Below are 17,501 nucleotides of genomic sequence, written 5' to 3'. Positions count from 1 at the left end.
TTAGTCCCACACACACATTCACACACACACTCATACACTACGGACAATTTAGCCTACCCAATTCACCTGTACCGCATGTGTTTGGACTGCGGGGGAAACCGGAGCACCCCGAGGAAACTCAGGTGAACGCAGGGAGTTTGCCCACACAGAAACGCCAACTGAGCCGAGGCTCGAACCAGCGACCTTCTTGCTTTGAGGCAACAGCACTACCTACTGCGCCACTGCTTCGCCTTGTTTTAAAATTAGAAAAACGAAAATTAAAAAACGGCTCGTTTTCCATTTTTTTTAATATCCGTTTCTAAAATGAAAATCCAATGACCGTTTTCACTCTTTATAAGCAATAAAAACTGCATCGTAGAGCCTTCCAAGATGAGTTTTACAGTTCACTTCGGACAGTGCTTCTTCTTATGAGCCAGCAAATAAATGCATGTGCTGAAACTCATCCCGCATGTAGAGCAGTAGTACAGCTTCTCTCCGTTCTTCTCTCGTCTTTCAGCTCCTGTTGAAGTTTCACAAGTACGCCTTTTCAGCTTTTCGCTTTCCTCGTCTGTTTTTGCGTCAGAATGAATTAGTGGACGTCGAATCACGCCTGCGGCGGCTTTCACAGAGCCATGCCACCTCATGTGTGCCTTTAGATTACCAATCCACTTAAAGCTCATGCCGCAGAAACAGCACACATGCGGTCTGTCGTCGCCTCGACATATCTGGTGCACTTCTAAATGATACCGCGAAAGAAAGTTTCTACCGCAACAATAGCAAATAAACCGGCTGTCCTCTGATTGGCTGCTCGGCTCATTTACATGCTCCCTTTTCAACATGTGACTCTTTCCGCGTTCAGAATGAAACTCCAGGTGTGTTTTGAGATGTGTTGAATAAACGAAGCTCTCTCCGCACAGAGGACAGGGGTACGGCTTCTCCCTCGTGTGCAGACGCATGTGGCTCCTCAGGTTTCCTTGATGATGGAAGTGTTTTCCGCAATGAGGACAAATGAACGGCCGCTCTCCGGTGTGCATCCGAATGTGAACCTAGAGGTAGACATATTCAATAATTCAATATACCATGATAATGAACACGCATCGTTACCTCAAAATCAACACCAGTGCCAATATCATTATACATCAATACTGTTAAAACTCCTAAAATATCTGTTCTCCTGGAGAAAGTCTGATTTGTTTTATTTGGGCTAGAATAAAAGCAGTTTTTATTTGTTTTAAAGTCATTTTAAGTCCAATATTATTCGCCCCCTTAAGCACTATTAATTTAAATTGTCTCCAGAACAAACCACTGTTATACAATGACTTGCCTAATTACCCTAACTTTACCCTAATTACCCTAGTGAAGTCTTTACATGTCACTTTAGGCTGAACACTAGTGTCTTGAAGAATATCTACACTGTAAAATGTAATAAGTTGACCTTATTAAACTGATTGCCTTAATTTCTTGTATTTACAACTTTTTATTAAAGCAAGCTTCAGTACCGTTGACTCAAAATAATTAGTTGTGTTAACTTCTTCTTAGGGCTCTATTTTGACGGTCCATGCACAGAGCGCAAAGCGCAGGGCGCAAACGCTTTCAGGGAGTGTCAGAACTCATTTTTGCTAATTTAAGGACGGGAAAATCCGCTTTGCGCCGTGGCACATGGTCTAAAAGGGTTGAGTTTATTTTCTTAATGAGTTATTGGTGTGTTTTGAGAATAAACCAATCAGAGTCTCATCTCCCATTCCCTTTAAGAGTCAGCTGCGTCACGCCAAGAGCGCATTCACTATTTACAGGACGTGAAGTAAGTCTAAGTGGAAAAAATAAGCATTTCACAAGCAAACAGTTCACAGTTTATTAACAGAAAACGGTTAAACAGAGCATCTACTGCGTGAGAATGAGAGATAATGGATCTACTTTCACTTTCGCTCTTGGATATGGAAACCTTTACGCACAGACATCAATTAGTCTATAAATAATTAATTTTGTTTGTTAAGCACAAATATTCGTTTTAAAACTATTTCTAAATTCAGTTCTGATTTCCAGCAAATGAATAAATGAATAATAATAATAAAGTGTGCTCAAAAAACCTGAGTTATATCCTAAAACACATGCTGTGCCCCATATGGTCTAAAACCTGACAGGTGGACAAATCTAAGCTTGTTTTTAATAAAACAAATATAAATATGGATATAATAAATAATACTGCTAATAATAATAACATTATACAAAAGCAAATTGTTATGAATGAACTGAAAAAGCCCCCCGAGATGAAGAAGACATAAAAGCAGTGATTTTTCATATTTATGTAGGCTAGAAAATAATATGTTTTGTAATATTTTAATCCTTTATATTTATATTCTGTATCTATTCTTATTATATCCTATATATATCCCTAATATTTAAAGTTTTTCATATGTAAAGATATTTGCCTATTGCTCTCTTGTGTGTATTAAGCAGTGTGTAAGTGAGGCGCAACTCTGTGCTGGAGTTTAGACCGGGTTAGTTTTGGTCTAATGAAAAATCTATTATAGTTTCTCAAAATAGCAACGCGCCAGCGGTCCGCCTCAGAACGCTTCCTTTTTAGACCAGAACACCTATGAGCGCACATATGAGCGCAAATGCATTTGCTATTTAAACAGCGAAGCGCAACGCCTCAAAACAACTCTTGCACCAAGCTGAAACTACCAAAAGACTATTGCGCCGCGCCTTGCGCCCCACTGCGCCGTGTGTATGATCGGGCCCTAAAAGTCACTTTTTCACACTTTTCAAGGGTAAAAGTTGCTGTCAGAAATATTAAAATCCCATAATAAGCAGAAATAATACGACCAAAAGCTGCTAATTTACTGATATGTTTAATCAGTGGATGGTGAACTGCACATTAAAGTAAAGTGTGTCCGCTTACCTTGAAGTTTCCCTGGTGTGTGTAAGTTTTCCCACAGTGTCGACACACAAACGGTTTCTCCCCGGTGTGAATCCTCAAGTGCAGCTGGAGAAACCTCTTCAGTCGGAAACTCCTCGGACACTGCTGGCATTGGAAGGGTTTTCCTCTGTCGTCAGATGTTAAACGTTGATCATCTGAGATTCCCATCTCACGCCATTCAACAGTTTGCTTTTCTTCATGTTTAGTTCTCAAGTGTCTGTTCGAGCATTTGGCATCAGAACAGCTGGATCTGTGACGTGAACATACTCCGCATTGATCTCCCTCGTGCACCGTCATGTGAGACTTTAGCGTTTTGTTTTGCGTGAAGCTCTTCCCGCAGCGCTTGCATGCGAACGATCTCTCTCCGGAGTGAGTCTTCATGTGGTTCATGAGGTTTCCCTTCAGCGAGAAGCTCTTGTCGCAGTGTTTGCATGTGAACGGACACTCTCCGGTGTGGATTCTCATGTGGAGTTTCAGGTTTCCCTTCTGGTTGAAGCTCTTCCCGCATTGCTGGCACCTAAACGGACTCTCTCCGCTGTGGATCTTCATATGGCTGTAAAGATTTCCCTTCTGGTTGAAGCGTTTTCCGCACTGCTTGCAGGTAAACGGGGTTTCCCCGGTGTGAATCCGCATGTGGCTCTCGAGGTGTCCTTCACGAGAGAAACTCTTTCCACATTGGCTGCATTTGAAGCCTGGTTTTGTTTGTAGGCGTCTTCTTTTGGAGCGCTTATTGTGTGTTTCTGTGCAACTGAGAGATGTCTGTGTACTTTCTGGGTCAATGTGCTGTTCTTCATCCTCTTCTTCATCTTTCACATCTTGGGTTTCCTCCTTTACAGGCGTAATGTCTGACATTAACATAGTAAAGGATTCATTCACTTGCAGAATGGAGGTTTGCAGTACATCAATGGTAAAAATGCTACTAGTTTCTAGTCCAAATATATATAATGATGTCAAAATTATTGTTATTTTTTTAAACACACTAAATAATCTTATTCTGTATGTCAAAGGTGGACACACACTGCAGACAATGCTTTTTTGCTTGGAGTTTTTGTCTTGGTTCTAGTCCAAATATCTACAAATTCCTAAATTAAGAAGCGTTTTCTAGACAAGCACAACATATTGTTTTGTTTTCAGGAATAATGAGTCAAAATTCAGTGAGTTTTTCCTTAAAACAAGCAAAATAATCTGCCAATGGGGTAAGAAATATATATATATATATAAGCTTTTGAATAAGATAGTTTTGCTTGTTGTTTATTTTATTTGCTAAATATTTTAAACTACTAATATTAATATTAATTGATTAAAATAGGGTTGGACGGCAAGCCGTCTATTTGCATGTAATTATGCATAATTATTTGTATTTACAATAGTAAGTATACACTCACCGGCCACTTTATTAGGTACACCTGTCAAGCTGCTTGTTAACGCAGATTTCTAATCAGCCAATCACATGGCAGCAGCTCACTGCATTTAAGCATGTAGACATGGTCAAGAGGATCTGCTGCAGCTCAAAGCGAGCATCAGAATGGGGAAGAAAGGGGATTTAAGAGACTTGGGTGCAGCTGCCAGACGGGCTGCTCTGAGTATTTCAGAAACTGCTGATCTACTGGGATTTTCACGCACAACCATCTCTAGGGTTTACAGAGAATTTGGCACGTGCACACATAGGGCTCAACCTGTGAAGTGCCACCGCTCCACCAACCATCGAGCTTTGGGATGTGGTGGAACGGGAGATTGGCATCATGGATGTGCAGCCGGCAAATCTGCAGCAACTGTGTGATGCTATCATGACAATATGGAGCAAAATCTCTGAGGAATATTTCCAGTAGCTTGTTGAATCCCTGCCTCCAAGGATTAAAGCAGTTCTGGAGGCAAAACGGGGGTCCAATCCGATACTAGTAAGGTGTACCTAATAAAGTGGCCGGTGAGTGTATAAAACAAACTGTATGCAACAATGACACCTTAAATTAAAGTGTTACCCCAAAATATCATAACTTCTTCAGAGTAAACACTCGAGAAAGCAAACTAACCTATTTGTTCCTCGGTTTCTTCATCTTTCACAGTGCATGGATCTGGAATATGTACGTCTTCACACTCTTCTTTAACACACTCCATGTTTGTAGGTTTATGTGATGCAGATCTCAGCAGTTCCATCTTCACCGCTGGTTTTTGCACATTGTCATTTTCCAGATGATGAGAAGAAATGACTGGAAAAAATAAAATAAAATGCAAATATTTACAATAGGATGTAGACAATAGGCAGACCCAGTTACACAGTATACAAATATATTAGTTTAAAACGTATTCCTTCTTTGAGGAAATAATGATAATATCCTAATATCTATATAAATTTAATGTGTTTTTGGATATTGAGTTTGACTGACTGTGATGTTACATGTTCATTAATCACGCTGCATTTTGAAAGTTGTGCTTTATACTGTATTTTGTCCAACAGTGGTGTTTAAAATAATTGCGTTAACCCCTGGAGAGCCTATAAGGAATACAATTAAATCACAAATATGATTGTCTTCAAACTTACCGATCAAATACTTTTATTCATAAAGGATATGTAAAATAAAGTGGGATTAATTCTAGGAGCTACAATAATTGTTAAATTAATACGTTTTATTAATAATATTAGTAGAATATGATTCAGTTTGTCGCGATCTTGCCATAATATAAAGTTCTCACCAAATTACATGATCACGAGAAACGTTTTTATTTGGTGAGAACTTTATTATGCCGAGATCAGGAGAAAATGTAACTAATAATGATGATATTAATAATACATCTTATATAAGAAAAGTAACGTTATAGCCAATCAAAATGATACTGATATTAATTATGACCGTTAAATGTTGCGATAAAAGTCTGCCTACAGCACTGCTTTACATATAATGTTAACTATTTTATAGGCATTATTACAGTGCCAATACTCTGCAAAACAAAAATACTCTAAATACATTAAAACAGCGGTAAATAATGAAGGGGTAAGTATGTAAACAAACCTCTCCTCTACAGAATCCCCTCAGACACACACAGCGAGCGATGCAGGATTATGACAACACAGTTCAAAATAAAAGTCTTCGTCACGTCTGTAAATGATAGTTTATTTTTAGTAAAATCGATACTCGACAATACCAGTGATTTATACTAGTGATTAAATGTAGTGTAATATTTTCTTACTGTATGTATTTAGATGGAAATTTCAGCGAATAAAATGATAACGTGACGTTACTGAAAGAGACCTCTAGTTTAATGTGTTGTGGCGTCATAAATCTGTGCGAAACTCTTAATTTGATTTCCAAGAGCATTTTCTGCCTCAATTTAATCTATATTATTTATATTTACGTGTTCTAAATTGAAATTTAGATCCCTGTAAAAGCAAATAACTGATCTGATACTTTTTATTTGCCTTTCAAAAACATAACAATTCAGGCCAAACTCAGTCCAAACATAATCTTGCACAAACTGACCGAGACATGTCCGATATACAGTGAATCAAATACAAAACCATAAAATTAGACAAACATATATTAAAAAATAAAATGTACAAAATAACTTGACAAAAAAAGAACAACATACCGTGCAGATATCAAAAAGAAAATCTGTAAGGGGTTAAATAAAACCAAATTATAGGAACAAATCATACAATTGTTTAGCCTTCTCACCCTTCATTGTTTTTAAAGCATGTGCATAGGAGGCAAACAATCAATTTAGGAGCTGTTTTCAAAGTTTTGCAATTGTGGATGAAGAATAAAGTAAGTTAAGTAAATTAATAAATAAATTAAGTAAAATGAGTAAACAATGTGCAGTTAAGTCATCATCTTTGCTGTCCAAATGTACACCAAATTTCACAATGTCCCAACAAATAGAAGGAAACCTTGAAATATACTGTTTAATCCAGTTGTCCACATCAGCCACTCCCCAAAACTTTCCCCCATCTTTCTGAATGAAATGCCCTCTTTACTACATCCAATCAGCTCACAGTAGACAAAACAAGCCACGCCCACTGTTCTATCATTTAATATTCTGTTTCTCTGCATCACAATACGAACAAAAAACAACATCTGCAGCTTCCAGTTTACAGAAATGTTTAGAGATGTGGTCAAAAAACACGACAAAAACTCACATCTGTGCAGTTACAGTTGAAAGCAGAACACACTCTAAAAAAGGAGCATAACCATTTTTAAATAAATGTCTGATGGTAAATGATACTAAACGTTTACTATTTTAGGTCTGTTAGGATTACCTAAATGATTTACATTTGCTAAATGCCAGAATAATGAGAGAATTCATTTTTGAGAATTTTTATTAATTTCTAGACAGTCAAAAGTTTACACACATTTCTTTGGTATTGTTTAGCTTTGCTTTTGAACTGTATAGCTTTGGTCAGATGTTTTGGGTCTCCTTCCACAAGCTTCTCACAATAGTTTGCAGGGGTTTTGGCCCATTCCTCCGGGCAGGATTGCTGTAACTCAGTCAGATTTGTGTGCTGTCTTGCTCGCTCAAGCTTTTTCAACTCTGCCCACAAATTCTCAACAGGATTGAGATCAGGGCTTTGTGATGGCCACTCCAAAACATTCCCTCTGTTGTCCTTAAAGCACATTTGAACTCATTTGGCAGTGTGCTCAGGGTCATGGTCTGTTCAGAAGACCCATTTGCAGCCTAGTTGTAATGTCCTGGCTGATGTGTTGAGATGTTGCTTCAGTATTTCTCCATAATGTTCTTTCTTCATGATGCCATCTATGCTGTGAAGTGGACCAGTCCCTCCTGCAGCAGAACAGCCCCACAACATGATGCTGCCGCCCCCATACTGCACAGTTGGGATGGTGTTCTAGGCTTGTGCGCTTTCCCCTTTGTCCTCCAAATGTAACACTGCTCATTATGGTCAAACAGTTCAATCTTAGCTCCATCAGAGCACAGGACATATCTCCAATATTAGTCTTTTTCCCAATATAATTCAGCTAATGGTAATCTGGCTTTGTTGTTGATTCTGACTTCTGGATTTTCTCATGTTGTCACACAGTGAAGCAGTGTGTTTGAGCTTTTCCTTCAATACTATTCTTCAGTTGTGCCTCACATTAACTCAAATGTTGTCAATTAGCCAATCAGAAACTTCCAAAACCCTGACATCATCATCTGAGCTTTTCCAGAGGCAGAATAATCTTACTGTGTGTAAACTTGACTTCCAAGAAGAGTTACACCAATTTCTCAACATATCTCTCTCATTATTCTGCGATTAAGCAGAACAGAAACACATGTGATCATCCTCACTTACCTAAAAGAGAAACAGTTTACTCACATTAACATCTGGCTTCTTTAAATGCTCATGTGCCTTATTACAGTGTTAGGTCGCGGAAACATTTTCAGTGGGTCGCGGAGTGTGTGGTCAAAAAAACAACAAAAGTTGAATTTCTTACTTATTTTGCTTATATCGGTCTTTTATTTTGAAATTCGTGTGCGAAAACCCTACCGTTTGTACGACCCCGAATATGTAAAGTATTGATTTACATATATTGACGACAAAAAATACCTAAAGCCTCGTGTCATATATTGTGAGGTACTCTCATAAGAGAGAAACCTTCCAAATTAAAATGACATTTAGAAACCAGACAACATGTTTATTAACAGTTCAGGGCTGCGTTTCCCGATAACGATTGATCTTAGCACTTAAAAGCGTTTTCTACGAGTCATTTTGCGAACGTTCGTTATTGTTTCACGTGCGTTTCCCAAAAATGCACTTAACACAATTGCACGTAGCCCAGCTTTAAGTGCAACTTAGGAGTCGCTATCCGTTTGTTAAGTGCTGAAATGTCACGCTATAGAATGGCTCGTTATTGTTGCACATGTTATAGTAATCCATATAATTCTTCTTCTACTTGTGTGAATGTATATTCAACTCGAATAACATAAAAAAAAAATATTTTTGAGCCAGTTTAAAAACATAAATTAACTGGAAATGTCGTACTGTAAAAACACTGTCTTGCTCCAATCTCGCATAAAACTAATTCTAACAGTCCTTGCCGGAAATGACATCAGCATCATTTTCGATATTTATATGAAACCTTAATTAAGTAGAATTATTTATCAATTTCTTTATCAAAAATTGCTTATCTCACATCAAAATAAATAAATAAGTAAATAAATAAATAAATAAATAAGCTCTTACATTTATTTTTGAAAAGTTTAGCCTAATTATCCCCACCTGATGTGCATTTGCTAATAGGACAAAAATATAAATAAGCACATACCTAGGGGTGGAGACACTAGCAAAATGGCTGAAACCAAAAAACAAAGAAAAGTCATTTTTCAAAAAGATAAAATTAATATTATTTTAGAGGAGGTGGAGCTACAAAAACATATAATTTTCAGCAGGTTTAAGGGCAGTCACACAAATAAAGAAAAACAAAAAATGTGGGAAGATATTGCTACAAAACTTACTGCAACAAGGGGGATTAAAAGATCAGGGAATGAGGTCAGGAAGAAGTGGCAGGACTTTTCAAGCCTAGCTAAAAGAAAAAGGGCACTGCAGAGGACAACAATTAATAAAACAGGTGGTGGGCCTAATGACGCCCCCATTCTTACAGCAGAAGAAGAAAAGGCACTGTCAATTCTTGGAACAACTGCCTCAGATGGGATTTGTGGTGGGATTGACCTCCATGGAGGAGAAGGGTTGCGTCAACCTGAACCTGAGTCAGGTCCATCATGTTCACAAGAGCAATCAGGTTCACCTCCTATTGACAGACAGCTACCATCTCCCAGTCCTCCCAACAGTCCAACAGACCAGCCTCCATCTTCAATTGTTCAGGCTACAGCCACAACACCGCGATTTGAGAATATCTGTGGTTGTAGTCAGGACTTGGTACAGCTGGAGCGAGAGAAATTAGATGTTCTAAAAGATATCAGACAATCTCTTAAAGAGGCCAATGAGATGAATTACAACTTTCAGAGGGAAATCATTGAACTTAAGAAGGCCAAGATGACTTTGAAGAGAAGTAAATTGTAGGTGCAATTTGCCGGTTGTCCAGCAGGTGCCCTCATAACTCTGTCTCCTTACGATGCACTTAAGGCTTTACGATTACTCCAGAGCACTCGTAGATCCACTAAGATTTTCAAGTGCTACTTAAGTTACGATGCTTTTGGGAAACAGACCGTAATATTAAGATCAGTCGTACGATCATTTCTACGAACTTCTTAGGCTTACGATGCTTTTGGGAAACGCAGCCCAGTTTAGTTCATAGTAACTGAACTTTTACTTACCCTAACCACTGTTTACAATATTTGTAAAAAATGTTTTTTAAAATGTTTTTATTTTATAATATTTCTATAATTTGATCCATTTTGTTAAATGACAGCAATAAAATATTGTCGATTTGTAAGTCTCTATGAATGTCTTTTAATTTATCTGTCACTACTTGTGTATGTTAACAAATAAATACAAATTAATTAGAACTCCTAAAGTTGTATTATAGTTTCTAAAAATTTGGGTCGCGGCCTGATGACAATGTAAAAATGTGGGTCCCATGGCCAAACCAGTTGAGACCCCTGCCTTATTATACAGTGGATGTAAACTTTTGCTTTCAACTGTATAAGTTTAACATCAGTGGTTATCGTTCTGCTAGCGTGACTTGGGACAGTGGCGTTTGGCGTGTGTCAGCAGGTTGCTGGATTGAGTGAATCTCCGTCCGCAGAGGGGACAGTGATACGGCCGTTCTCCGGTGTGAATGCGCTCGTGTCTCCGCAGTCCTCCGGAATGGCTGAATCTGCGGCCGCAGTGTGAACACTTGTAGGGTTTTTCGCCGGTGTGAACCCGCTGGTGCATCTTCAGCGCGTTTGCGGTGATGAAGGTGTTCCCGCAGTCGGGGCAGCTGAACGCCCGGACGCCGCTGTGGATGTTCTCGTGATCTTTAAACGTGAAGAGCCGCGTGAAACTCTTCCCGCAAATCGAGCACAGGAAGGGCTTCTCGTGGGTGTGCACGGACAGGTGCGTCTTCAGGTGAGACGCTAGGATGAACTTCTTCCCGCATTGATCGCAGGTGAACGGTCTCTCGCCTGAATGGTAGCGCAGGTGACTCTTCACATCCGTAGCTCTTTTGAAGGTCTTTCCGCACTGCAGGCATCTGAACGGACGCGCTTCAGGCCTCTTTGGTTTTTCTCGACTTGTGATTTCTGATTTGTTTTGGCCATCAGTGATGTGTTGGTTCTTCTGATAGTCTTGGTCGTCTTCATCTGGTTCTTGATTGTCCTCTGTTGCCTCCTCAGAGTCTAAAATAAACAAATAAAAATATTATTATTATTATTATTATTATTATTATTATAATATTCAATATTGATATTAAAATTACGGGTCGAAACCAAAACTGAAAATTCGGGATACAAGATACACCCAAAACGGCAAACATGGGAAAATTGGATATCATTCGACTATGAATATTATTTTGAAATTAATGTAACCAATTTAAAGGGTCACGAAACACCAGAACACATGTGTTGAGCTGTTGACAGTGGTATATGGGTCCCACACTGCTAAAAACACTATTAGGACACCTATATTTCACTAAAAAGTGTAAATTGGTTGTTTTTGCGTTATTTCAAGCTAATTCGTACTTCTGGTTTGAAACGAATTTTTGAAGCTGCGTCACGGTCATGAGATAATAGCGTGTATTCCAGCGTGCAGACTGGACGTCTGTGCCAGAGTGAGTCTTATTACGTCTTACAGTGTGCTGCATTAATGCATGAGTAAAGCTTGATTCAAACCAATCAGCGCGCTCTATTGTGCAACTTCATTAATATTCATTACTGTCACAGTGTTTAGACGACAGAGACGCCACGTTGTGTTGGCAAAACAAGCGTGAAGTGTTGCTTTTATAGTTTGCTGCAGTGAAGTTTCGTTTTCATTTTCTCTCTGTGAGAGCTCAGCTGGAGTCACGTGTGGATTAACAGTGTACGCGACGCACCACAACAATAACTTACGTGTCTAAGGAGGATCATTGTTTACCTGAGAGCTGTTCTCATCTGCAAACGCTGAGATCCGGATTCGCTTGTAGTCTCCTCTTAATAAAGACGCGGCTCTAGTTGCTGGTGATTGTCCTGTCTCTACAGATTTGGTAAGTGAGCGACCAGCGCTCTTTGTTTATTCAGTTTGTTCATATCGAACTAAGTTAACTATTGCACAGAGTGTAAACACGTTAGCAACCAAACTTTAACCTCGTGTAGGGTTTTCACCGCATTTAGTGACCGGAATAACACACGCGGCTTTCTGACGCTACCTGCCGTGTGCATCTAAGTTTCCGGGAAATGCAGAGTTTTTTTTTCTCATTCGCCGTGCGGTATCAAACATTGCATGACAAATACACGCTTAGAGCAGTTCCTCGAATCAAATATCTCGTTTGTCGCGAGGGGCATGAATGAATTCCCTGAATGAAAGAGCCAAACTGCAGTTAAAGTCCACCATTTAATAATTTGGCAAATAATTTGACTACAGATGTCCATGTAAACACAGTCACTTTCTCCACTGTGGGTGTGTGTTTTGACTCTAAAACTCGTGCGCGCCCAAATAGACACTCCCACACCATCCCACTTTAGTTCCTCTGACACTCCCCCTAAACAAAGCTGGACACGCCCACTTTTATGACACCTGAAACACTTCATCACTTGCTGTCTTCAGTCCCTAAACGTCTTTGAAGTGTTGTGAAAAGGAACGGCAACACTACAAAGTGCTTTACTGCTCCAACTTTGTTTGAAATGTGTTGCAAAAATGTAATATGTGTTTATTTTGAAAAAAAACAAAACATTTAAATAATATTTGTCGTGCTGTCTGCAGCGAAATACAAATCACAGTAAATTTAGAAATCACTTTTTATTTTATTTCAGGTTTATCATACTGTCCCAGCTTTTGTTTCTGATTTGGGGTTTGTAGAACAATACCGTATATTTTGCTTGTCTAGAAAATGCTTCTTGATTTAGGTGAACGTAATTGAATATTCAGAATCAGAAAGAGCTTTATTGCCAGGTATGTTCACACCATAGACTGTAAAATATATGGACGTAGTGTCCGTGACGTCACCCATAGGTTTCTAAAGAGCGCAAAAGAAGCCACAAGTAACCACATTGCTTCTTCCAGACCCTTTCATCTTCAGGATGTCGTTTGTTATTATGGAGGTGGGGCTGATGTATCAGAGAATTACATTATTGACTTTTTTATTTTGTATGGAAAATATTTTATCCATAAACAAAAATCCTCCAGTTCGCAGACTTCTTTTTCACATTTTTTAATAGAAATTGATGTTTTTATTAAATCTCTTAGATTAGTTAATAAAAAGAAAAGTGATAGATTTTAAGTTTTTTATGATAAATATTTTGGAAACAGCACGGATACATAAGTCCTCCTTTCCTCTTGCTGTATTGGTGTTATGTATATGTTTAATCTCATTTATTTTTTTTTCTTTTCTCTCTTTTGTTTCTCTTTTTATTTAATTTTTAATGTTTATATTATTTATCCTGATCTGTTATTGTCATTGTGTTCTTTTGTGTAAATTGAATTTTGTATGTTTGTTATTGAAGTCAATTAAAAAAAAAAAAAAAAAGAAGCCACAAGTAGGCGCGGCCAACCGTCGCCAACGGCGGGATACCAAACAAGGGCAAAGAGGCGGAGAGTGGGCGGAGCTACAGACACCTGCTGGCATTTAGCTTGGATCTGGTTCAGACACACTTTACTTAGGGAGAACGCTTAATACTTCATCACCTGCGACTCGTTTGTGTTCTGAACACTTGTGCTTGGTTGTTCACTATATCAATAAAGTGTTTAGACTTTTAAACACACACTGCTGTAATACATTGAGCCACTAAACATTGTTCTTATGACGTTTTTCAACAGGAGGAAAACATGAATTACTTCAAACACTTCAGATATAGTCTGTGTTAGTTAATGTAAGACTATTGATGAACTCCAGCATAACACTGTATGACAACACTTCAGATGACTGATCTACAGCCTACAGCTGATCAATCTGACAGATTCTGCAGTGCATTACAGCTCTAAATATAAATATAAATGATCTTAAATAAAACCAATACATGTATAGAGATGGTATATAAGTATATAACTTTACTCACATGGGAAACAGAGGCCACGTGAATGGTTTGTGAGCACAATTAAGTGCACTCAGCATGCCATGCCATCTAATAATTGTAGGAAACAAGTCTAAAAGGCAGTCGACTGTGTAAAGCCACATAAAACAACACAGAAATACGATAAATATGCCGAGTTCAGTGAATAATCTGCAGGATTCAGCTGAGGTGACGTGACGGCGACCAGCGAGACCTAGCTGTCACTCAAGTGGCCACGCCCTTAATTATGCAAACTTAATATAAAGGAAACGGATGAGTTATAAAAAAATTCACCCCCTCACAGTTGTCATGAAGGGTAATATTAGCTGTATTAACCTAAATCTTTTCTTGTAGCAGGCTGTAAACACCTTTTCTTCTGCTGTAAAGTTGCCCATTCTAACAGTGGGCTCAACTGAATTTTGCTCTATTATGGAGTCAGGAGCGGCCAGGACTAGCGAAATTTCAGATGAATTGCAGTTTTAGTTACTCCCGTATTGGCTTCCTGAGGGAGAGCGGGAGGTTGCCGCTTGGTTCACACATACGGGGAATTTGTTTTGGTGACAGAGATTTTACAGTGCAACAGAATTAGAGACAGGACAAACAACTAATCACAAATCGCAAATTGGCATGTAAATGTAATGTGGTACATTCAAAAAAGAAACAGGTTTTAAGGCATTTTGCCAAACCACAAGAGGATATTTCTGTAGAGTGACCCTTCAAATAACATTAGTGAAAATATAAAGTCAGAATAACCCTGCTGAAAAATCCAGCTTAAACCAGCCTAGGCTGGTTGGCTGGTTTTAGCTGGTTGACCAGGCTGATTTAGAGGGGTTTTGGCCACTTACAGGCTGGTTTCCAGCCATTTCCAGCCTGGTCTTAGCTGGTCAAGCTGGAAAATTACCAGCCAAATCCAGCTAAAACCAGCTTGACCAGCCTGGTTTAAGCTGGATATAGCTGGTTTTGGCTGGACTCCCAGCTTGGCTAGGCTGGTCAAGCTGGTTTTAGCTGGTCATCTCCCAGCCTGACCAGCTAAGACCAGGCTAGAAATGGCTGGAAACCAGCCTGGAAATGGCCAAAACCCCTCTAAAACCAGCCTGGTCGACCAGCTAAAACCAGCCACCCAGCCTAGGCTGGTTTGAGCTGGATTTTTCAGCAGGGAAGAGTAAAATAATGTTCAAAACAGTACTGTAAATAAAAAAAGCTTCAAACCTCTTTGTGCCTCGTGTTCATCTTCATTTATTATCTGTGATGATTCTGAATCACTCATATCTTCAGTCTCCTCTTTAATAAAGTCCGCATCAGTGTTTTATTATGAAGGTAATGGCAGCTTCACATATTTCCTGATCAACAGGATCCACTTCTACATAAGAACCAAACCTGAGGAACAAAAAGCAGATATATATAAACATATAAACAAGAAATGCTGCTCATAAATCACCAAACCTGTACATTTTAGTATGATTCCTTTAATACGTTTCACGCTATTAGTTTTAACAACGACCAGAATATTCTGTAATATGTCATGTTTATACAGCGTATATGTGTGCACATCCACAGTAGTCACATCATTGCATAATGTACAATGTCAAACAGGGATTAAATTGATTTGAAATGCATGCAATTTGTAGATTAATTACAATTAATAGTCATTATAAAGTGTTTTATGCGAGTTTTAAGCATTCATGCGCAAGGTGCATGTGTGGCATTTAAATGCATTTACATTAAACAGTGAAGACTATAAAGTGTTGTTTTACATTTGATTATTCCATATCTGTTGCTGACTACTAAGGCTTCTTAATAAAATATGATAATAGCACATTTTTTTAAATCTTTTGTATCTTTTCTGTATTTATCTAGTTTATTATACATTAGGCAGATGCACTAAAATCACTGCAATCTTTCTAAAACAACTAATTTTCACCAGGTTATTCAAGCCATCCGGTTAAAAAGATTTAGTCTCAAAATAAATCTAGCAGAAAAGCTAAATATGGTTATGTATTTTCCCCCAATATTGTGCAGCCACAGTTTATATTAATTAGTATTAATAATTATTATAATTATTAATATTAATAATTAGTATTAAGCCAAATAGTTATAGTGATAAAATAGTCAGTCAGTATTTATATTAGTGTTTTTAAGTGGTTTGTTGATGCTGATTGAACATTTTATTCAGTTTATTGTGGTTTATTTAGTTTATTTGATTCGTTATATCTGATATCATACATCTAATCTGCTTTGCATGCTTTTAAACATGTATTTCAATCAGCAAATGTTGATTATCTTGAGGGTGAAGTCATGTTTGTTATGGTCTGAGTAACATTAGCAGTACTACATGTGAAACAATCACGCTTCTCACTGCTAATATGCTACTTACGAGTAAATAGCTGCAGTTTTGCTGACTAATTGTTCCAGAGCAGGTCAAGCGAATAATGCTAATTGCTTTAATTACGAAACTGTTTCTTTAATAATCCTGTAGCGCTTTCTTTTTCGTTAAATTATATTGTTGTTTTGGACTAAACTCCTCCTCGTCCGCGCATGTAGTGACAGAGTCATGTGATCAATCTTTCAGATCATGTGACGCAAGAGTTTCGTCTCTCGCGCGGGTTCGGATATGCTCGGAAAACTTCGGTTGTTGCTAGAAGGGATACAGCTGCGGCCCGAAGTTAACCAGGGAATTATTCACATTATTTTTTTTTTTATCCATTATTTGTATTTTATTAACGTCTACCATTACTCTAACCCCAAACTCAACCCTCACAGTAATGTAAAAACAGCAGTTATACAGAGTATTGCTGATGTTATTTATTAAATTACCCACTAATTAACAATTAAACTTTATTTCTCTAGCGCTTTACAATGGAGATTGTGTTAAAGCAGCTTAACACCTACCGCTACCCAAGCCTCACAGTAATATCAAATATTCATTAAACCAGCCTAGGCTGGTTAGCTGGTTTTAGCTGGTCGATTAATCTGCTTTTGGATGGGTTTTTGGCCATTCCAGGCTGGTTTCAGCCATTTCCAGCCTGGTCTTAGTTGGTCAGGCTGGGAGATGACCAAAAACCCAGCTTAGCCAGGCTGGGTCAGCCAAAACCAACTTAATCCAGCTTAAACCAGGCTGGTCAAAATAGTTTTAGCTGGTTTTGGATGGTCATTTTCTACCCTGACCAGCTAAGACCTGACTGGAAAATGGCTGAAACCAGCCTGGAAATGGCCGAAACCCCTCTAAAACCAGCCTGGTCAACCAGCTAAAACCAGCCTAGGCTGGTTTAAGGCAGATTTGTCAGCAGGGAAAACCGTCAAATGTACTTAATTAGATTTAGATAGGCCTACTTGTCCACTTTAAATCTCTGGATTATGCACTTAATTAAACGAATGAAGTATGAAATATTGGACTCGACTGTGAAAGAGCCACTGATTCTGATGATGGGTGATAAAATAACCTTATAAAATACACAACACAGATGAATATTAATGCACAGAATAAGTGTAT

The 17,501-nt window shown here is 38.4% G+C and overlaps 1 protein-coding gene across 5 annotated transcripts; it reads right to left on the bottom strand.

Annotated features, from left to right (window-relative positions):
* Positions 1-269: 269 nt before the first annotated feature.
* Positions 270-16,556, bottom strand: si:ch211-241e1.5. Of its 5 annotated transcripts, XM_087239846.1 has the most exons (6): positions 16,386-16,556; positions 15,221-15,388; positions 10,955-11,167; positions 4,930-5,106; positions 2,882-3,744; positions 270-1,025 (listed from the first exon to the last, which is right to left on the bottom strand). In XM_087239846.1, the coding sequence occupies exons 2-6, from the start codon at positions 15,276-15,278 to the stop codon at positions 384-386; spliced, it is 1,953 nt and encodes a 650-aa protein (XP_087095972.1). In that variant the 5' UTR covers positions 15,279-15,388; positions 16,386-16,556; the 3' UTR covers positions 270-383.
* Positions 16,557-17,501: the final 945 nt, after the last annotated feature.

The sequence above is a fragment of the Danio rerio genome, chromosome 2 (assembly GCF_052040795.2).
Source record: "Danio rerio strain M-AB ecotype USA chromosome 2, GRCz13ab, whole genome shotgun sequence".
Classification (NCBI taxonomy): domain Eukaryota; kingdom Metazoa; phylum Chordata; class Actinopteri; order Cypriniformes; family Danionidae; genus Danio; species Danio rerio.
This window is presented reverse-complemented; position numbering and strand designations above follow the sequence as displayed.